General features: G+C 36.6%; 1 protein-coding gene across 1 annotated transcript in view; it reads right to left on the reverse strand.

Annotated features, from left to right (window-relative positions):
* CFAP47 (cilia and flagella associated protein 47) overlaps positions 1-22,312 on the reverse strand; it is a 260,610-nt gene extending 238,298 nt beyond the window's left edge. Inside the window, exons 1-18 of the mRNA XM_059466213.1 lie at positions 22,151-22,312; positions 19,522-19,673; positions 17,357-17,472; positions 15,189-15,327; positions 13,803-14,031; positions 13,124-13,278; positions 12,257-12,390; positions 11,430-11,665; positions 10,564-10,756; positions 8,239-8,452; positions 7,710-7,862; positions 6,865-7,054; positions 6,664-6,760; positions 5,228-5,444; positions 4,316-4,560; positions 3,241-3,371; positions 2,012-2,134; positions 521-652 (exon numbers count right to left, since the gene is read on the reverse strand). Of these exons, the coding sequence (XP_059322196.1) occupies positions 521-652; positions 2,012-2,134; positions 3,241-3,371; positions 4,316-4,560; positions 5,228-5,444; positions 6,664-6,760; positions 6,865-7,054; positions 7,710-7,862; positions 8,239-8,452; positions 10,564-10,756; positions 11,430-11,665; positions 12,257-12,390; positions 13,124-13,278; positions 13,803-14,031; positions 15,189-15,327; positions 17,357-17,472; positions 19,522-19,673; positions 22,151-22,312 (3,018 nt within the window). The remainder of the gene's footprint in view (positions 1-520; positions 653-2,011; positions 2,135-3,240; positions 3,372-4,315; positions 4,561-5,227; positions 5,445-6,663; positions 6,761-6,864; positions 7,055-7,709; positions 7,863-8,238; positions 8,453-10,563; positions 10,757-11,429; positions 11,666-12,256; positions 12,391-13,123; positions 13,279-13,802; positions 14,032-15,188; positions 15,328-17,356; positions 17,473-19,521; positions 19,674-22,150) is intronic.
* Between the last annotated feature and the right edge of the window lie 774 nt (positions 22,313-23,086).

Genomic DNA, 23,086 nt, shown 5'->3' on the forward strand with positions numbered 1-23,086 from the left:
AAAATTCAGGCCCCTGATAGAATCTTTATTTCCCAATTTCACTTATCTAGGGAAGCAGGCATGCAGAAAACAAAATATGTTACAAGTTTCTTGCACACCTACTATCAAAGTAAAGCTACTAGTAGAGCCATCTCTGAGAAAACCACAAAAAGAAGTCAAGAAATTAAAAACATTTGAGTATTCCAATCTTGCCTCTCTATAGATTACAGAAACTGCAGGTATGTCTGCATTATCTCATAAAGAACAATCACCTATTACTTCAAACAGCTTGACAGTGGCATAATATGAATCAACTCAAACTGAGAGGATGTTTTGATAGTTCTGAGCAGGACTGAGAAAAAAAAGAAAACCAAAAAACCAAAACCAGAACTTGTTACAGCAGAAATTATCTGCTGCAAGAAAACCTTATTCTTAAAAAGCATTAGGACACTGGAAATAAAATCCAAAAGATCCACGAACATACACACATAAACACACAGGATAACACTCAAAAGCAAAATCTCTTCCCATTTTGAAATACCTCCACTTTTTTATCAAAACTCATGTGTGCCTTTGGAGTGAAAGAGATTTTTAAATCAACATAGCCTCCCACAGGAATCACTCCTTCAGAGGGTGTGATTTTCATTCCAGGCAGTGGGTTGGAGTCAAGAACCTTCACAAACACAAACAAGAAACATACACAAAAAGGTGTTTGCATTCATTTGGTTTGGTTGTTGTTGTTTTATTTATACCAATGTATCTATCATAAAGCTTTTATATTCTTACAAGGAGAACCTTCATAGCATATAATGCTAACTTGGACCTAGAAGTTTGGGAGAAAATGGAAGTAAAGCAAAATAAAGTAACAGATTTCTTAACATAAATTTCAGTTTCTACTATGAAATAATTCTTTCCACCAATTGGAATCTTGGAGTTCTGAGTTTTGGGTTGTTTTCACTAAGTTATCAAAATTAAGATTTGCTACCTAGCAAGTCTTCCAAATATTCTACAAATAAATTCACCACTTCTTTTTTGACATTCACAGGACACAGAACCCCAATTCTGTATAGCTCAGTGATAATATTAGAAGTAAATACTCAGTTTACCCACAGTTAGAAAAGACAAAAAGGAATTTCTTTTCTTCTAATACACTCCTAACAGGTAGATTTTAAAAGTATAGCTACACAAGTGATAGTGACCACGATAACCAGCTATGTCCTGGCTTAAGAATAATGCTGGAAGCTAAAAAGGCTGGGTATGTTTGTTTGTGTTACTGGCTATGCTGATTTTATTCTTTCAGACACAGCCTCCAACACTATGGTACTACATGTTATTTAATGCTCAGCTGATAAAAGAGAAATCTGGTACAAATCAAAATAAATTAACCATGTTTCTCAGTACTGTAATAATGCAGTAACAAGAACTCTGAGGATTTTAATGAAAACTATTTTCCTTCACTAAATGCAGCAATTATTCTGTGACCAGCAAAACTATGAGGTTAGGTTTCCTACTAATTTGTGTATTTTGTCTTTACCCACTCTGGCATCCATCTAATCCCTTCTTCAATTCTTTGCAGAGCCCCTCTTGCCCCTGGATGTTGGTTTAGCAAAGTCACTCCATGTGCTGTGACTGCTCTGGGTCCCTGCATGCCCTGACTGGGCAGCAAGGGTGGGATGAACAGCCAGTTTGCTCTGTCTCTCAATGCAGAAAAACATCCAACAAATGCTTTTCCATAGGGTACCCCAGTATGGGGCTCTACCCTCACCCCTGGCTCTCAGGAAACTGCCACAATCATTTAGGCCATCACCACTTTGCTTGTCTTTTGTCCCATCTACCCATCAGTGCAAATTTGACAGAGGGACAGAATTCCTATTTACATCAATCTTGTTTCTCCAGAAAATGTCACAAAAACCTTAATAGGTTCATATTTAACAACTGAAAACACAAAAACCATAACATGATCTGGTAAAATTAACTCCCTTCTGCCCCTCAACCCAAGGAATTAAATGTGCTAGAAATCATTTTTTCTTACCTGGAAGTATGCATGGTGGTGTCCTGTGTTTAGAATAGTGGCTGTCTTACAAGTAGTGAAACCAATTGGACTGTGAGCCAAGGAGACACTTTGAGCCACAAACTGAACTCTAGTAGTACCAAACTATAAAAAAAAAAAAAAAAAAGGAGACAGATAAAACAAGAAACCATATAAAACATATTCCTAAGTACAAATAAATAATTCAGCCTAATTTTTTTATCACATAATGAGCTAATATAGTTGTGCAAATACATAAATTGGAAGTATTCAAATAGGAAAACACAGCTTAAGTGTGAGAGAAGATTTACTTAATGTATTAAACTTATATTCAAATTGAACAGACTCAACCCTACAGATATTTCTGGTTCAATTTGAAGACCAATAAAAATATTTTAATTTAACAGCACAAACTTCATTAACTCCAAATGTGTGATCAGGACCAGATATTTCAGAGATATTAATAGCAGTAGAATTTTAAATATTCTAATTTATACACATCCTGGTTTACACTTGGCAAACTTCCAAGACTTCAAAAGAAGAGGAAGAAAAGAAAAATAGCTACTGAGGAAAAACAACCAAAAACGAAACTGGGCTCATCAAAAGAAAGGGAAAAGTTTTCTTGGCTCCCAGTAAAAGTTCTAGAACATGTAGCTAGTAGTAGAGCGTGGAAAAAAAAAGAAAACCTCTTTCTCCTTCATACTCCCTGGTATGCAATGTAAGACAACAAATAACTAACCAAAGCTGAATGTCACTGTTTAGAAGACTACCCAGAACATTGCTTCTCAAATACCATCTTCAAATAACAACACAAAATTAAATTAGGAGTCTGTTGTTACCTTGAAACTCTGAAACATACCTTCCCACGCACACCTAGATTTTTATTCCTTTAATAAATAATATATATATTAAAAAACTGCTGTATTGCCTCTCAACATTTGTTTAGTCATACTAGGCAAGCAAAATAACTAGACCATAATCTATAAGGACCACTAAGCTGTGATGCCAAAGGTAGAATATCATCAAAAGCAAAGAAAAGGTAAATTGTCTTTGCCTTGCCTTTCCCATCCTGTCTTTGGAGAATACTCTTTAGTTAAACATGTTAAGTAAAAGCTAAATGAAATTTGAATCATCTAATATAAAATAGATTATAATAGAAATATTTAAAGGTATTACTTGTTTAAAGAAATCCACACATTCTTCTTCTCCAAAGCTGTCCCAGGAATTGTTACCTTTGCAGAACATTTCAAGTTAACTGAATTTCCTTTGCGCACACTCAAGGTGAATTGTCCTGTTTCTGGAGTGCTGAACCCTGGATGCCAAACAACTTCACACTCCACTTCACTATAGGGCTCCACAAACCCTAAAAATATGTACACAATTTAGATGTTATAGCACACACATGGACAACTGTCAAATTACATTGCAGAATTAGAAATAACATAGGCACATAAAAGTGAAATGACCTTCCATTACTGAATGTAAGCAAACATTTCTTAGGTGATGAACAGTCTGATGAATTAAGTAAAATTAGGTCTTGGATTCTCATAAGCATTACATAATCTATTTATTAGTAATCTGCAGAAAAACACTCACAGTTTACTGGTATTTTTAGCCATGAATTACTCTAATAGCCAACACTGAAAAGAAAAATAAAAGAACAGACTATCTTTCTTGCAGAATAACAACTTGGGGAAAGACCGTATGCACTTTTTTGCTTGCAACTGAGTCTGAATTTGTACGAGCAGAAATATCTTTTCTCAAGAATCAGAGCAAACTAATTTCAATACAGTTAGCAGTTTGCTCTTTAATAATGGAGCTCCAACATATCCCTGCAGAATATTATTTTTCAAAGAGAAGAAGGTAAAAGCTATACACACATCTAACAAATACAGATGCATGATGCAAATACAGACTAATTCCAGACTGAATGCCATTTATGTTACTCAAACTTCATCAACTTTTTAGCAGCTTCATTCAGTGTTTTTGGAAAATTTCCTATCCTGATGAGATGTATGATGCTGCTGCCCCACTCTTGAAAAGTCAGCAATCTGTGCTGAGAAAAATGTTTAGACAAGCACTGCTGGCTGGGCATGGAGGCAGGGAGCTGGACTGAGCCTGCATTCAGGGCAGGGCTTACACAGAGAATGCTGCTGTGGTGCTGAGCTGTGACCTGATACTGCTTTTGGGACACACTGATATTGACAGAAATCTAAAAATATCGTTTGTAGCATCAGCTAAATGTTAGTCTTATTTAATACTGTTGACACATAAGATACATACACACACTGTATTTGATTAGCATACCTCTGGCTGGCTGTATGGTAAATGCAGATTTTGTATCTTCATCTACAGGTTTCCAAATAAAGCCAGCAGGTTGGTTTCTGGGATTGCATACCCTCACAGTTCTTCTAAACTCTGTCCCTGCTAGGCAGCCAGAAACAGGACTCAAAATCACTTCCCTTCTAGACAGCTGAAGTTCAATAGGCTTTGCATGTGCAATTACCAGCACATGTCCAATGTGTTTGTTGTTTATTTTGTAACTGAAAGAGCTGTAACACAAAAATATTTATCTCTCAATATTTTTATGTATTTTCTCTGTTACATTCAGAGTAAAATTTACCTGAAATATAACCACTAGCAAGAAAACACTTAGTAATTGAGTGTGGACACAAGACTGACAAGAGAAAAGTTTGCAGTTGTTTTGCATACTACTTAAATCATGTCAGAAGTGAAGATCATCCTAAAGGATGATCAATCTCACACAGTCATTTTAAACTTAGAAAACATAGAGCTCATACCAGCAGACTAGAGAATAGTTTTTTTATACATTTTCCCATGATCTGCATTAAAAGACACGAGCATGGATGCAAGTGATGGAATTCTAAGCTGGAAATAGAACAGTATTTTCCATAAAAATTTCTCTTAGCAAATACACCATAATAACCAACTTTTTTCCCCTGCTGCACCTCTACCTATATAAGGCTTTTCACAGGACAGATTTTTGTTTGTTCTGTAAAATCAAAAACAATAAACAGTATTGTACTAGGAAAACTCTGCAACATAAAACTGCATTGATTATTACAATGTCACCATAGATGAGTGTACACAATTAACAATTATCATGACTACACTTTAAAATCAGCCAGGTGATTTTTTAAAAAAAATTTACTATTGCCAAGAAAATGTGTAAATCAAGACAAATATAAAAAGCCTTACTTTTTAAACATTCCAGCATTGATTGTCTCAAACACAACTGGAATATGGGTTTTTGTAAGAGGAGGCACCACCTGAGACAATGGAGATGTCTCCTGCAATTCTGCAACTTCAATCTCAACTTGTATCCAAATATGAACTGACAAATTATTGATGATGTGCAGCTCTTTGGTTGTTGTAGAATACACACAAACATCACCAAAATCTATAGTAGAAGGACCTGAATTATATAAGAAATAAGATCTTCAATATTAAAAGGTAAAAGCTAATGTAAGGAAACACAACTACTAAAATACTATGACCAAACTTCATAGTTCTTCAAATTACAAACTTAGCTACAAAAACCAGTGGTGGAACAAATTATCACTAAAATGTGGAAGTAAATATCATCTGTGTTCTGTGAGTGCTTTCAGCAGTACAAGCCAAAAGCCAGTGACATTTATTTTTTAATTGTGCTTGTTTTAGTCAACTGGTAAAACAGGAAATCAATGTGCTCACTACTAGCAGGACTATTAATAACAATAGATACTTCTTTTTGTTAAGCAGATATTTAAAATGACAAATTGTCACAAATTCACTGAAATTTTATGTATGCAACCTGTTGGTTTGCTCCCTGATGTGCAACCATTTGGTTTGATAATTCATGTCATGTGATGGTCACTTCAGTACCTAGTTTACTGCTTTCACCAGTTCTTAGGCTGTCTATTAACTTGAGTGCTCATGGCACTCATAAAACCCCTGACAAAACTCTCAGTACTTTTTGTATTATGATGTTTATCTTGTTCCTCCTTTCCCCAAGTACATCAGTTTACACAGCTACACTATTCAAGTCCTGGTTTGACTGAAACTTTTTAAAAGCCCAGGAAGTACTGAAAATTCTTTTTGCTGCAAAAAAATTTTACTGAAGAAAAGCTGACTTAAAAATAGACCTGTAACAGTAACAGATGTTGTTAATAAGTCACTAAGAAATTTTAGAAGGTGTTACTCCCCATCACAGAATATTGTCCTTGAATTATTTTGATGGAGAATCCTGAAGTTTTAGTTTTTGGGTGCATCAATCTTCACTGTTAATTCCCAGAAATATTCAGAGCACTTCCATGAATCTTGCTGATATTAATGCAGGTCCAGGTACTACCCACTAACAAGGCCTAAGGGGATGAGCAGCTCTCACACTATGCTGTGGTGATTTCTCTGTAAGAGGTTCTGATATGAGCAGGCTTCAAAGGAAACTCTTCTTTTCCATGTTGATACCTAATCATATCTCAGTATTTGCTGAGAATTACAAACTTTTAGTGAAATACTACTGTAGGTCTCAAGCTGCCAACCAAATTAAACTGTTTTCTGTTTAGGGTGAACAACTATAATCATAAAATGTGTTACTATACATAAGTGCTTTTATAACAACTATATGCATTTAGAAACCAAATTAAAATTCTTACCAATGAATATTTGATGAAGCTGTTTGTGTGTCAAAGTTAGACTACAATCTTCCTTCTCCTGGGGAGAAGTTGGCATAGGACTAAGCCAGCTCCAAACCTGTGATAGGCACAAGACACTTCCTCAGAGCAGGATCAAAATTCTTATGATTTCTTATATGGAAAGCACCTTATGCTCACATACTACTCAAACATTTAACTTACTCCTTTGTTTGTAGACTTAGAAACAATTTCTGCCAGTTTTCGACTAGTTAACATGCAATTGTCATCTGAAGGAAGTGTTTCAGGCTGTGGCTTCTCCATGGGAAAATCTGTGATTGAGATGTCTGGTGACTTAAGACCTTCAGCTGGTTTAATGCCTAAGCTCACAGGATTGTTATAAAAATAAAAATGCCTACAGGGAAGGAAAAAAAAGAATCTAGAAGTTTGAGCATTCCATCATCTACACATTAAATTATTTAATATTTTTAAACAAAACAATTAATATTTTAAGTAGGAATATTTCATTATTTAAAAACCCTCAAGCACAGAAAATACCTTGAAAATGCTTCTCTTATTTTGGTTTTTACTGTAAGATAAGTCTAGAGGACCAGTCAGATTAAAGGATTCCATCTGCTTCAGTGCACACAATATATAATAATTCACATATTGAATCTGTCACTTGGGGTGAGCTAGAAATCCTAGTTGGAAATACATATTTATTATATAAAGAGAATCCAAAACAGTCAATGATATGTTTTTTCCTATTAACCATAACCAAACATTCTCAAAACTTGACACCTTAATTTACGTTCACTTTAAGCTTAATTTCAAGTGCCTTGCCTCTAGCCCTACACTTTACCCAGGAAGTGATCTCGATGTGTCTGAATACTTGAAAAAAACAGGTTTTGAATACATTATAAATGAAAGTCCCAAGATCATAAGCATATTGGCATAGGACAAATTTAGGCATATGATCAGTGCCATCAAGTTAATTCTGCACATATAGTCACATATTTTGTGTATGAATGAGCCTAAAGTATTTATTTACCCTTTAACCCAAGTCTTACCTGGCAGCCTCTCTCTCTAAACGACGCTGTCTCAAATGGGAAATGAAGCGCATATAGTGTTTCTTATTTTCTTCTTTTAACAGTCGTTCAGAGTCAGTAAGAGCAAATTCTGGGTCCACATAATTATATCTCTCAGTCTTTGTGAAAATAGTCCTAAATATTTCAAGAGAATTGTAGTTTCATTACATATGTATTACGATACTGGGTCTTGCTAGAATGAAAACATAATTGATTTTGATATATATATATTTAATTTCAAACATTCTTTTTATCCCAGCTGATTATTAATATTTGACTTTGTAAATGCAACCATAAAAATGAAATATTGCAAGTGTAATAGCTACATTTATAGCTTCACATAAGAAAACTCAATAAATTTATGAGCAAGAGACTCAATAATGCAATGAATTTTAAAGTACTTTCAGCCTGAAAAAAACCCAGTGAACTGTCATATGAGTAACCAATCTTGATCTGCTATATGATACATATAAATGTGTGGGTTTAAATATTAGATTCACATAATTTTTACCTGTACTTTTTATTCCAATCACTAGGCCTGAGGCTGGCTGCACGGTCATTGGGAAAGGCTATAAGCGCGCCATCCTCACGATTCCTGTTTTTGCGGTGAGTATGGATTTGTGTTCGGAGTGATTTAAGGATTGCCACAGGTGCTGTTTCACTGAGCTGTCCTCTGCCACGAGCTACAAACTGTCCAGTTTCATTGGAAATCAGGGGTGTTAGACCTTCAAATTCAAATAAAACAAACTTGAGCTATTATTTTCTAAACAAAATTCAAAGTCTTGGAAAATACATCTAATTTACAATGGTCTACCCAGCAGCACAGCAGTCAGTGACCCATCCCATAGTGTTTTTCTCTTTACATTATGCCAAGAGCCAACTGCTTCCCTTGACCTGGATCACAGAAACAAAACCCAGAGCTCAAACCAGCTGTGTCCAGCTGTGATGCTATGTTTTGCACAGACATCATCAGACACCCAGAGCTGCCTGTCACAACACCAATCACAGTGTCCCAAAGCTTGTCTTAAGGGCTGCAAACAGAGGCATGAATTTTGACAAAATCTCCCAAGCTAGAACTACTAAAAAGACAGCTCAGATCTCTTTCGCTCTAGTTTTAAAAAAGCACAAATACATGAACATTTAAGAGAAAACTATGGCAGAAATAAGGTCAAACTTCAACTGCCCTTTCTTCCCTCACCTGCAAAAAAAAGAAAATTATCATGAAACATTTTTTTTACCCACTTTAGCCTTACTTTCATCCATCAACAAAAAATCAAAAACTACTTTCCATCTTCTAATTCATAGGAGTTATTAAAACTTTCACTGGCCAGAAAGGCACAGTTTGCAAGAAGCTTCATTCCTGTCTCTCCCCTGCCTTCACCTGAATACAGAGACAGAACTACACAAAGTCATTCACAGATACTGGGAGAAGGTAACAGAAAGATATAGAAGCATCTAGAAAAGGATTTTAAAACAAAATAATTTTTCTCCACACTTCAATGAAGCCGAAAAGCAAAACGTAGATACCTTTAGTAAGTTTTTATAAACCTGCAAATGGGACCAGAACAAAACATTAATAGAGCAAATGGTAGACAAGAGCATGTAGAAAGCCTGAAAAACTTGAATACTACATTAAATCTTTGATCCAAAAAAACCACTTCTTCTAATTGGGTTTCTGAAGCAGGAAAACTAAAGGAGCTCTGGATTTCAAAAATAAAACAAATTGCCAAACTTCAGTTTCTCATCAAACCATGGTTGACAGCCATGGATTGGAAATACCTTCCTGAAAGTAGCAGGAATGCCCACTGGTTTATTCCAGCACTTGTAGGCAGAACAACATGTTACCATGATTTCCAGTAACTTTCACTTTTTACTCCCCCACAATGGAAAAAAATGTTTCTCCTTAGGGAGTACATCTCAAGCTGGCAGCAGCTAAAGAGAATTCAAGTTCCACTCCTGATCCACCCACAGCCACCACATGCACCAGTGCACAGGTTGGGAGATTGCACTGGTGCTGCAGAGGCTGCAGCACATTTGATGTTAGAAAAAAATAATGTTTGCCAGGACAGGTTTATAATCCAGTGACAGCTTAGTCCAATCTACTGCAAAGTGGCTGTTTGTGGAAAACATTTGGGACACAAAGAACAAATCAAGGACTAATTATTGGATATCCTGAAAGACTGTTCATGCTGGCACAGGCTTCACTGGATGGGAAGAGTCAGTGGACACAGGAGCTGTAGCAGGTTGTATGAACTAGCGAGGTCATCTGGCAGCAGTAACTTTGAATCAATGAAGAATATTCTGTTATCTTTCCTAGTTCTTCCTGTGCTTTACATACCTCTCCATTCACTCCTGAAACATCTTAACACTGTGGCATGGCATTGCTTGCAAAAACTGAACCTTATAAATGTCAGATAATCATGTGATGAAAATTTATGCTTTAATAATTCAATTTTTGATAGAATTATGGAAGGGTGTACCATTATTTTAGCTTTTGTTTTGCAGTCTTACTACAGAATCACAGAATCACAGAAGTTCAAGACTGGAAGAGACCTATAAGATCATCAAGTCCAGTCGATGTTCTAACTGTTCAACTAGATCATGGCAGCAAGTGCCACATCCAGTCTTTTTTTGAATTCTTCAAGGGATGATGACTCCACCACCTCACTGGGTAAATGATTGGACCTATGTCATAAAACTGAGCATTCCCTCCAGTCCCAATGAGATATTACTTTTCACAAGCAAACTAAAAATAATTTAAAAATCACTTTTAAAAGGCTAAAAATGTGCTTTTAAAACATTTTATCACTTGTCACTTACATTTTTAGCATCTTACCAGGATTGACTGTGAATACAATGCTTGCTTGTTTCGATTTGCACACAGCATGTAAGGTCAAATAAATTTGATGAAAAGGTTTTGTCTTCAAAACATCTACATTTTTTTTATCTACTCCTGTACCAATGATATCAATAATTTGCTTCATCTCAAATTTTCCTATTTGATGTGGAGAAAATGAAATCATCACTTCCTGGAAAAGAAAACTCATTATGAGACATATGAGACAATAAAGAGTGAAGTTTTGTGTAATTCTCTATATGATTGAGTCTCTGAGTCACTTCTCTCCACACTTACCTCTAAGACAGGTATTCAAAACAGGTCTTGCAGAATATGCCAAGAGGCACATCAAAATTAGCAATATAAGGAAACATAAAAATGTGACACATAAAACACAACAAAGTCTCATTTTTTCAGTTCGGAGAGAAATCTTGTGCCCTGACTTACTGGTTGGGGAAATTGTAAATGTTTACATATTTGACTTACTGTTTGCCAAGTTTCTTCCATTAAAAAAAAAATCTTTCTTGAGTATTTGTGATTTACTGAAACAAATTAAAAGTAATCTTCAAAAATATTTGCATATAAATCAATCTTCTCAAATCAGTAAAATAAAAAATTACAGATAGAAAAAATTCTGTAAAGTTGCCTTAGTACTCCAATCTTTTTTCCTAATTTAAAACAATATTTGTTGCTTCCTGGAGTAGGGAAAGAAAATTAGGGGACTGTAAAACAATGTATTTATGGCTGATATTAAAAGCTATTGCTACTGAAATGAAATTCCTCTGGTTTACTTGCAAGAAATTCCACTGCCAACCACTGTAAAATAATCTGCACAGTTACACAGCCAAAGAGAAAAAGGGAGTTACCTTTTCAGATTTTGTCTCAATATTTCCTCTTGCAGGAGAAACACTGAAGTGAGCAGTCTTGCGGAATCTGAACGCTACTGGAAGGAACTCGGATTCATTTTTCATTGTGCATGCAACTTGTGTTTTTTCACCCAAATAACAGTCCTCAAAATTAATTTCTGTTCCTGGCTTAAAAGTTAATATCACAGGAAAGCCAGAACCCATCAAAGCTAAGTCCACATAGCGAGAATCACTGCCTGCATTAGACAAACACAAAAACAAGCAAACAAACATAATCCCTCTCACATCCATATCTCACTAACAGGAAAGTCATCCTGTAGTTGTACAGTCACAAAAACAAAATAATGCTACAAACCAGTATGTTTTATAATGCAGTTTTTATAAACCTAACACAGAGATTTTTACTTCTAATAGCTGTTAGATAATGCATTCCCTCAGTAAGAAAGTTGAGGATGAACAAACATGGACTTGAAAATGCACAAAACTGGTATTACAGAAGTGTTAGTGACGTGCAAATGACTGAGGGTGTTTTATTTCATTCAAATATTTGCATTTATAATTATTATAATTTATAATAAAATGATAGGTGTTCATTAATGACACACATAAATCCTTCCTCTCTACTCACTGTTCAAAGAGGTTTTAGCACTGAAGCATTCAAGATGCAAGTTTATTTATTTGGGTTGATATAAACAAACATACAAAACAGGTTTACCATAAAACTATTAAGACAACCAAGATTCTTTTTTTAAGTTTAAAAAGTCAAAATACACAGTTTTATCATCCTCATATACATTTCTGATGGTGACTATCCATTTCTAACATACTTGTGGTTGCTGTGGCACCACCACTGAGGTTCTGCAGAGAGCCACCTCTCTTCCCAGCAGTTTCAAATCTCAGAAACACGACATAATCTTGAACTGGTGATGCATCATTAACTTCAAAGTCTCTTTCAAATTTCCTGGAAGAGCCACAATCTCAAATTAAAAGATGGTAAAAAAAATAAACCTCCAAACCCAACCCACAAAAAAATCAAGACATATTTTTGAACTCCCAGTCTGTCTTCTTTGTTGTGAGTAACAGCTTGAACAAATTATCTTTATGCTTCCTTTCAGAAAATGCAAATAACATTTAAGCTCATCAGTATTTGTGTGCTTATTATATTGGTAATTTGATAGCTTTTCCAGTCTTCAACAGTTTTCTAAACTAATATCACATGCATAATAATTACCTGTATTGAATTTAAGTAGGTGAAAATGGCAAGAGAGCATTTGCTTTTTCTTTTCCTCATCTAAAAACAAATGTTTATTTATGTTTAGTTTTGACTTTTGCTTTGGGTTTGATTTTTTTATGAGATGACAGCTCTCTGAAATGTTTCACTCTCTTGCTCCTTAATATGCAGCAAAATCAAATAAAATTCTTATTCTCATAAAACCGTCTTAACCAATTCTTGGTCCAAATATACCCTTAGGGTATTATAAAACATAAAATCATAGAAACGCTTCCGGCTTTGCTTTCTTATTTGCAGAATCACAAGAAACTTCTTTTAACACACATAAATACATAAGAAGCCACTCAGAAATAATTTGCAGACATATTAATTCAAAATTTTCTCTAACACAGCAACAGAACAGAACAGTGTAGACCAACCAGCTTGTGTATGTGTGTGCATTTAATTGGTATCACTCACTCACTTTGGACTAAAGCAGACTGTAATCAAAGATTTTTCATAAGGCTCCAAAGTTCCTTGATTGGGAGCACACAAGATCAAGGTGGAAACATCTACATCTTTAGTTTTCAGGCTTAAGTCATATAAAACAGCATCTGTACTCCCCTGAAGATCTGTCCCCTAAAAAAAAATCAAAATATTGAATAGTTCAGCTTGTTCTGCTTTCCTTTTTGCGTTTGTTTTTATTCCTACACATACATTTTCACATATAAAAAATAGAAAGACATAATACAGAAAATGGCAATCACTTAGTTACACAGCACATGGCTGTAACTAAATGCAACTAAAGTAACCAATTTTTAAATCAATTTCATGTCAATGTTTTGAATCCTCTTTTTTAAACATTATTCTCAGATTATTTCACTATCTGAGAAAAACAAGTGAAATCACAGATTATTAATATCTTAGAACTCAAATTTTATTTTGATAACTCCTAGTAAATAATAACTGAAAAACTCAATTCTAGGGTTAAATTGAAATAAAAAAAACGTGTTGGCTGGACAGATGTTTCAGAAAGCCTATTGACCAGGAAATAGTATGACACAGTAAACAATACTAGAAGACAAATGTTGAGAAATAAAAAATGCAAAAGCAGAAATGAAAACAAGTTTTCAGCTAAAAGAAGAACCAGAGCAGTTTCTTACCATCTCTCCTCCAATGGCATTGTCTTCCAGTACTGCTACCCAATCCATACACTCAGGGCTTTCATTGTATAAATATATTTGTTCTGTCTTTGAAGTCCCAAAGTAAAGAGGTCCAAAGTTAATGCACTTCAGTACTTTTCCACAATTCACTCCAAGAACTTTAAGAACTTGTTCAACCACAACACCTCTGACCCATACTTCAGTGCAGCCACGACTTTCCAACTCCACTCTGCCAATAAGAGCAGCAGGCAGCAAGAGGTAATGTAGAGAAGAGTTAGAAATAATCAGTTTGGTTAGTTTTATTTTGTATTAGAATCTGTGCCAAAAAAAAAAATTACGCAATCCAAGCATTCAAATCACTGGCTTTCCTAGATAAACTAAGTGGGAGAGCAGGACAAATGAGCATGTCCGTGACAATGCCCTAACAGGAATATCACCAATCAGGAAAAATCACACATTACATGATGGAGTTTTGGGTTTGATTTCATTTTCAGACTTTTTTAAATGTTCGAAATGACAGAAGTACAAGGAATCAGGAGGTGTGCACAAACAACATACACTGCTCTTATCCCTCAGAGTCTTTGTATCTAAATACCAATCTCAGCATATAATACCTAATTTTCTTATAGGGAACAGGAGGTAGAAGTTCATCTGAATAAGCAGGAAATAACTGCAGCTATTCCTGCCTGGAAGCTTGATCTTGATGATTCCAAAAATCACCAACACAAAACACGCAACAAATGAACCACTCCCTATTCCCATACTGCCCGGAGGGGTTGTGGACTCCCCACCCCTGGAAGTGTTCAGGGACAGACTGGATGAGCAACCTGGTCTGGAGGAAAGTCCCTGCCCACGGCAGAGGGGTTGGAAATACAGGATTTTAAAGTCCCTTCCAAGCCAAACCATGCTGGGATTCTATAAGATATGCATTTAAAAGCAATCTACTCCAGTGGTGCAAATACATTCCCTCCAGTGAAAATAAGATACTCCAAATAACACCAAAATGTGTCTGGGATTCCTAAAACACATAGAGTTAAAAGAAAACATGCAGTTACAGAAGGTAAGAAAATAAAGGATCACAGGATGTGCAGAAAGGTAACAGGTACAAAAGCTCCTAGTTATTTTTATTCTGAGAAATGTGCAAACATCCCAGATCATTACAAATTATGAAAAATTTTTATTAACACAGCCAGGTATACAATTTATGCCTAACTTTTCTGTGGAGATACTGTAACAATCAAATTAATTTAATAAAACTAAATATTAAAGACAGCAACTGACACTTAGGAACTTAATTTTTTAGATAAACATTCACAGTAAAGTTTAGAATTAATAACAGACAAAACCAGAATTTACAGAGCTGTATTTCTTCAGTCACACACTCACTTCATCATTTCTTTGATGACTCCAGGTACATCTGTGCAAACATCCACTCGAATTTTCCTTGTAGATTTTGGCTTTACGACTCCTCTGAGAGGTTTTATGTTAAGCAGGACCACCCCATCATATGATATTTTAAATACACCTAAAAAAACCCAGAGCAATCAACAGAATGCTATACTATATAAAGCTGTAGATTTATGCTTCTATTACACGCTTGAAATTACACAACACATAATGAAATGTTCACAAGCAGTATTTCTTCCTATGAAAACAGGAAACATAGATTTTAACTTTTTACAAGGTGTTTCTAAGCAAGAGTAGATCAAAATTTTCAGGATTTCTTTAATTATTACACCCACATGTCCAATTCCATTTTTTAAGCTGTGATTGTAACAGGAAAGGTACTAACATTCCACGGAAAAGTGACTATATCATGAAGTAGCTGTAAATAACATCTGCAAGTTACACAAAGCTCTAAGAAGCTACAGGTGCCAAAAAGTAAAGTGCATACTGCAGGGTAACAACAGTTCCTGTTATTTGGTCCACACCCAAGACAAATTACTCCAGAAGAGAACAGTAAATATTTCTAGGTTATATATTATCTGACATTATAAAATATAAAAATAAATATAAAAATAAATTGTTTCAAATGTACGAAAAGTTCACTCTTTGATTTAATATAAAAGATAATCTCTGATATGAGATCAGAAGCAGGACCAAATGACTCCTTCAGTGCATGGAAAGACAGGTGAAATGCAATCCTTGAGTCTCAGGCCAGCACAGAGCACCTCCTGCTCAGAGTTTATGTGCTGCCTGTTACTGTGACCTGCTGTGTTATCATTTACAGAGCCTGCAGAAACACAGATTCAGCTGCTCTCCCCTTGCCTGTCCCCAAGACATCCTTTGCCAACCATCACTTTCTTTCTAATTTTCATCCAATCCTATAAAACTCCACCAATGCAGCCTGCATGTACCATGCAACAAAATTTATAACTAGAAACAGTTCTCTACACAATATGAAAAAAGTAATTATCACACAACTTAGTTGTAGAAGTAAATATATATATATGTAAGTAGGTTATCTCATTTTCTTTACCTAATCATAATTGCTCAAAACATTAAGTTAGCATATATGAGAAAGACCTGATTATATAAACAACATACTACATCTTTAAGATGAACTGGCTAGGAAAAACACCCACAATAATTTCTCCATTAACTTCATGGGAAAAAAAAAAAAAAAGATTTGCTTCTGAAAAATTCTTCTTCATCTAGACAGAAATTTGCTTTTTTTTTATTTTGTTTTTTTTTTTTATACTGTAACTCTGTGTTTCTGTAATCATGTATTTTCTCTTGGTACAATATTTCATATGAAAACCTAGGGGAGAAATTTTCCCACAACTTTGGCCTAAAGCAAAGAAAAAGAAAGTCTTTAATGTAACAAGCAGCTGTACAAATGAGGAACAAAAATAATTAATTGCCTTAAATTTGTTGTTTGAAACTCAGCATAGTTGCAACCCTGCCTCTGGAGAAAGGTATTTGCGACTCTCTCCAGTGCAAAAGGCAGCCAAACAGGTTATTTGGATCACATAAACATTCTTAAACTGCTTTGTCCATATTTTTTACTCTCCTTGGAATAGCTGCTGACAGAAATTTAAGGATGTGCCTGTTGTAAAGCTGCAGGATTTCAAAAGCTATGGCAGCAAGATAAAAGGCCTCTCATTATCTTCTAGCAACAAATACAATTCAATTCCCATCACAGGGGATTTCAGCTGACAAAGTTCAGGGACTTGCAGTTGTTTATTCAAGAGACAGGTCTGGGGATCACAGCAGCACAAAGCAAGAGCAGATGTGATTTGCTGCTGTCTATGCTGGGCACAATAAGGCAATGAGCAACTATAACTTTTACATCTTCCAAATAGGACTCAAAAGTAGAGAACTCATAAAATTTTCAAAGTTGTAAAGTATTTTTTTCTTTCCTACATGGAAATATAGTACTGGCTACATGAACAGTGAGCTGTGTACAACACCTGCAGCTACAATACTCATCATCTGCATAACCCAAAATCCCAGTTAATTGCTACTTGGTCACTGAAGTATTGACTTGCATAAAATTACTTTTTTCAGTAAAGTAAAATATTTGTATGATTTAATGCATACTTAATATTTACCTGCTATTGTTCCACGGTTAGAAATACTAATCTGTTTAGTAACTAGTTTACTGTTTGCAATCATTTCACCAAAATTAACCTCTGACTGTATTTCCAGATCACAGTATGGAATCAATCTGCAGAGAAAAGACAAGATATTATTTCCCAAAACTTGAAAATACCTTTGCATTTTAAAAGAAATTTGATTAAGCACTCCAGTGGAAGAGAGTTCTCTTTTTGTACCAGTTCTCCTATCAAGGTTTTGGCAACTCACTTCAGCTCTTCAGCACACACAGGGAAGATCTAAGAGAGAGGTTCTTATCTATCAGCCTGTTTAATGACTCAGTAGTCTAACTTTAAAACAATATAGCTATATATGATTTGTCAAAATTGAATGCACACATTTCTATTTCATCTTAAATACTTCATTACGGTATTTTAAGTAAAACTATCCTGAGTTAGTTGCATCACAAGACCAAATAATTCACCACAATTCATTATGAGCTGCCTGAACTAAAAGCAGAGAAGTAATTCCAGTTTACAGTTTTGTGTTTGATACATACTTTATGTGACTTCAACAAGAGACAGAAGTGGGTAATGACACAAGCCATGAGCTACTTCTATTATTTATTTAAGAACCTCAGCCAGTGAGATGACATCACTGCATTGAGTACTTTTTAGCCATAATGGAAAGATCATGCCTCAGGAAACTTGTATTTTAAACACTCCAATTTTTAACACAATGACACCTGTGATCTCACATAAACTGTGTTTCAAATCAACTGGAATTTTAAATCAGCACAACAGTCTGTCTTCTCTTAGCCACAAACAGGAACCTGCAGGAGCAATTCCATCTCTGTGTCACATACAGTACAGAAGAAATAATGGAGAAGAAAAATAAATATAATAGGTCAAGCAAGGTAGACCCTGCCCAAATACTCTACTGCATAAAGAGGAGGGGAGAGGGAAAGAAGGGACAGAGAAAAAAATTAATCAAGAAATGCCACCATAGAATTTGCTTTCAGGAGTTTCAATACACTTTTTAATTTTCTTTGTCAATTAACTGTAATGTAAAAAAATAGTTTTATAAATTCTTGAAAGACATGATGCTAGACCAGCAGGATGTGGCAAAAATATAGCAAAAAATAATAGGAATTAGCTATCAAGGCTAGAGTACACTCTAGCAATTGTAAAAATTTGTAAACAATTGTAAAAATTTTACTTTCCAAATATCCAGACATTCTTACAAGAAGCTTTATTGGAAGAATGAAACAGAAGCATTTCTCCTTTCAAGATACAAGTATCCTCTTTCCCAAGTGGACAGAAATAAGGATATATTCTAAAAATAATGAGATTTTCTAATAGACCTGCAAAAAGGAGGTAGTCAAGTTAAAAGGTTTGGGGTTACTGTTTTAATACAGTGTGAGGTTTATTTGTTTGCTGTGGTTTGCTGGTTGGGGTTTTTCCATGAATCTGGAATTTACTGCTTTTGCATGACACAAAATACATTTGGAAAATATTGAATAAAAAAAATCATATAGTAAACTTGTTTTTCCAAACACATAAAAAATTAATTATAAACGCCTGTCAATGTTTCCCTTGAAAAAGACACTTAAACATGAAGATGTGAAATGTTTTAATTTATTGCAAGTCCTTTCCAGAAAGGAGTCACTGGTAGCATTATCATCCTAAGTGGCTTTACCTGACAATACTAGTCTGATAAAAATTTTCAAAAATCCTTGAACAAGTGACATTGCTCTAAAACATGCACTGTATTTTTAGAATTAGGCAAGATATGTTTCACTATAATCCAGATTTACAATTGTAATGGACAATTACTGTAAAGTCTTCCATATCAGTGATTCAGTATGAACAGAAGACATTGAGTAGTTGTTGGCATGTTTAATAATACAGCACTCAAAGTTATCAACATTATCAAAAAAAAGTTAGAATAAGGCAAAACTAAAAATCCAGATTCTATGATTTTACAGGGATATGACCCCAATGAATTTCTTATTCTTGGACTGCTCTGAAAAAAAAAAAGAAAAATCTTACTTTTCTAAGAAAATTAACTGTTTGTTTTCTATGCAATTGACAGAAAGCCATAACTGACATGCAGAAGTAAACTTTCCACAACATTAAACTGCAAATATTAACAGCAGTTCATAAACTTTTAAATATCATACCCAAGCACAGGGATATGAACTATGTCATCATCTACTAAAAGAGTAAGTTTATCCTGATGATTTTCTGCACACTTGGGAGTGTATTCCACAACAGCTTTAACTTGAAGTCCAGATGCAAGGAGTTTTTCTGGATTTTCCACAATCAATTTAAACTGTAATTAAAAAAAAAAAAAAGTGTTTTTAATTGTTACACATTTCTAGATTAAGAAGAATATGCATGTAGTTTATTTTCAGAAGAACACAAAGATTGATTTAAAACTTACCATAAACTTATATGCAGGATTTTATAATTTCACCTCCCTATTTATTGTTCAAACATTTTATAGGAAAAGAGAAAGACAATGAATTAGCCAAATTTTCTAGTCCTTCCAAGAGAGCTGCAAAAAAACCTTCTGAAGCAACACAAAATTAAATCAGCTATTTCTCAGTGAAGAATATATTTAGTGCCTGAGAAAATAGTTCAAAGCAACAAAAGGGGAGAAGGTAAGGGTTTCCTCTAGGTCTGATTGAAATCAACAGAAAGTCTCACTGCTCATTGAAAATCTGCTTGGACAGCCCAAGGCACCTCCAGTGCTGGGAGTCAAATGAAAGAGAAGAAATCCAGAAGGATGGAAAGCACTCTTTCCTCTCTCAAAAAAATTATACTGGACTTGTTGTCAGCATCTGTTTAAATAAAACACCTCCCACACCTTTCCTTGAGCAGAAGAAACAAGTAACCCACTAGCACATAGAGGGAAATCCAGCATTTCCCACATTCTTAGGAAAGCCTCAAAGTAAATCTAGAGCTTCTCTGGTGGCTCAGTCTACTTAAAATTCACATTACCCCATGCACAGTGGGCTTCTGTGGAGTTTAAATATGTTTTATTTTTGAAAGACAGTTTTCCCAGTATTCTCTAAGTTTCCTGTTCTAGTTTATGTTTTAAATATGCAAACATAATTTACTACTTGCTGTTTCTGTTGCCCTATTCCTTTAGAATCCTCATAGCAGCATAAATACTCAGCTAAAGGAGATTTATGTCATGCACATCATGATTATGGGCTTGATATAGAAAGAGTAGCCATGTATTAATTCTGAGGTGTGTAGAATCTCTGTTCTCTACAAAGACTTAAACATCCAAGCATATTCATTTTATACAAGGCAAAATTAGTATTTGGTAGTAGGAACATTCAATGAAGCCTATGGAAAACTGCTTGTGAGCTTTATTCCTTGGCCATGCACTATGACAGCTGAAGAAAGGTCATTTTTCAGCGCTTGCACTCTGTGCATGGAATGCACCAGACTGTATTTCAGAGGAGTCATACACTTCAGAGCCCTGTAATCACAGACAGCAACACAAGCTCTGGGAATGAGAAGGGGCAACACGACAGACCTTTCTGGAACTGAGGGTGTGAAGTGGAATCTTGTCCCCTTGCTGTCATCTTAGTAAATCTCATGTACAGTGCCATAAAAATACACAGCAAAAGGCAAGAGTTAATCACAGAGGGAAACACCACAAAACTCTGATTCAGTACCCTTTTCTCTTTCCTAAACCTGACTCTGCCCTTCTGCTTCTGGAGCACATGAAGAATTGCTAAGGCTGATGAAAAGTAACAAAACAGAATAAGCACATCCCTACCAAATCAAGCACTCTCAACAGTTTCCAGCTCATCCTTATTAAACTGAAGTCTTCAGCTACAGTTTAACAAGAATCAAGCTGCCACTCTTGCCCTGAAAAAGAAAGGCTCACTACTCAGATAGTGAAATTACTGAAGGTACCTCAATTGTCTGAAAATCAGATTGATGACTATCCTGAATTATTCATAGTTCAAGCTGCTATGAACAAAAGGCAACATCAGCTTCTGTTCAACCTCTGATGCCAATTCAACCCAATCTTTTGATCTGAATTTTAGCATAATTTACCAACAATAAACCAATAACCACAGCAGGCTTTTGCTGGAGCCACATGCGATACAAGGACTCAACTGGTTAGAATTGTAGAGATGCATTTGCCTTTTAAAGGCCTGGACACGCAATGACTTTTCCAGAATTTATCAGATGTTATTAATAGCAATCATACTATCTTGAGAAAAGATTGCAAATATCCTCTTTTCTGAGAAAGCTTAAAACTCCTCTTTTCTGAGAAAGCTTAAACCTCCTCTTTTCTGAGAAAGCTCTCAGCAAGCAAGCACCCCAAGGGGACTATTCCACTCAAAAAACCTTAAAAGTATACAACTTAGAAATGAGGTAAGAGAGCTGCCACTTCCCAGATTTGGTGTTCCCAGCACAGCAAAGTGACCCATTTTAACAGAATGTTCCCTGAAATTACAAGGAACTCGTGGGCTTCTTGCAGGATGAATTCTGGAGTGCACAAAGCCGGATTTGCTGCCAACAAGGGATTTGATCACAGAACCACTCGGGCTGGAAAAGCCCTCCAGCACCATCAAGTCCAACTGTTAATGGCTGATGAAGTAAGGAAAGCCTATTTATTTGTAGTGAAACTGCGGATTTAAGAAAGAAGGAAGCTCTCTCTAAGCTGCTCACAGCCTCGGTAGAACAGAGAACCGGGAAGCTCAGGGTTCCCTTCGTTCTGTTCCCGCTGTTCCCGCAGGCTGGAGCGGTGCGAGGCCGCTGCTCGCGGCCGGCCCTCACCTGGGGCTCCTGTGGCGGCAGCAGCCGCAGGTGGCAGGCGCCCGCCCGCAGGTTCTGCACGGTGAGCGCGGCGCGGTAGGAGCTCCCCGGCACGGCGTCGGTGAAGCGCAGCACGCCCGGGGCGATGCGCACCCCGCACACGTCCCGCCATCGCTCCGCCATGGCCTGCCCGGCCGCCCGCTTAGCAACGGCCGCCTAGCAACGGACGCGGAAAAAACAACCAATGGCAGCAGGAGGCGAGGGCGGGCTCGGGTGAACTCGGCTGGGTTCGGCTCTGTCCGGCAGAGCAGGGATGGGCTCGGCTCGGCTCGGCTCATCTCGGCTCTGTCCGGCTGGGTTCGGCTCTGTCCGGCAGAGCAGGGATGGGCTCGGCTCGGCTCATCACGGCTCGGTCCGGCTAGGTTCGGCTCCGTCCGGCGGGTTTCGGCTCTGTCCAGCCGGGCAGGGATCGGTTCGGCTCGGCTCGGCTCGGCTCATCTCGGTTCGGCTCGGCTCGGCTCGGCCCGGCCCGGCCCGGCTCGACCTGACCCGACCCGACCAGGCCCGGCTGGGCTTGGCTCGGCCGGGCTCGGAACAGGTGACACAGGAGCGTGTTCAGGTGGAGTCTCAGTGTCTCCAGACAGGAGGACTTCTTGCCCTCCCTGGGCAGCCTGTTCCAGTGCTCCGGCACCTTCAATATAAAGTTCTCCCTCATGTTGAGGTGGAACTTCTTTTGTGTTAGTTATGGCCGTTGCCCCTCGTTCTGTCGCTGTGTAGCACTGAAGAGTCTGTGACCGCCCTCTTGGCACCCACTTTGACATATTTGTGTGCATAAATGAGATCTGCTCTAAGTCTTCTCCTCTCCAGACTGACCAGGCCCAGCTCCTGCCATCTCTCCTCATAAGAGATGCTCCAGACCCCTCATGACCTTTGTAGCCTCCACTGGGCCGTCTCCAA

The sequence above is a fragment of the Ammospiza nelsoni genome, chromosome 2, assembly GCF_027579445.1.
Source record: "Ammospiza nelsoni isolate bAmmNel1 chromosome 2, bAmmNel1.pri, whole genome shotgun sequence".
Classification (NCBI taxonomy): domain Eukaryota; kingdom Metazoa; phylum Chordata; class Aves; order Passeriformes; family Passerellidae; genus Ammospiza; species Ammospiza nelsoni.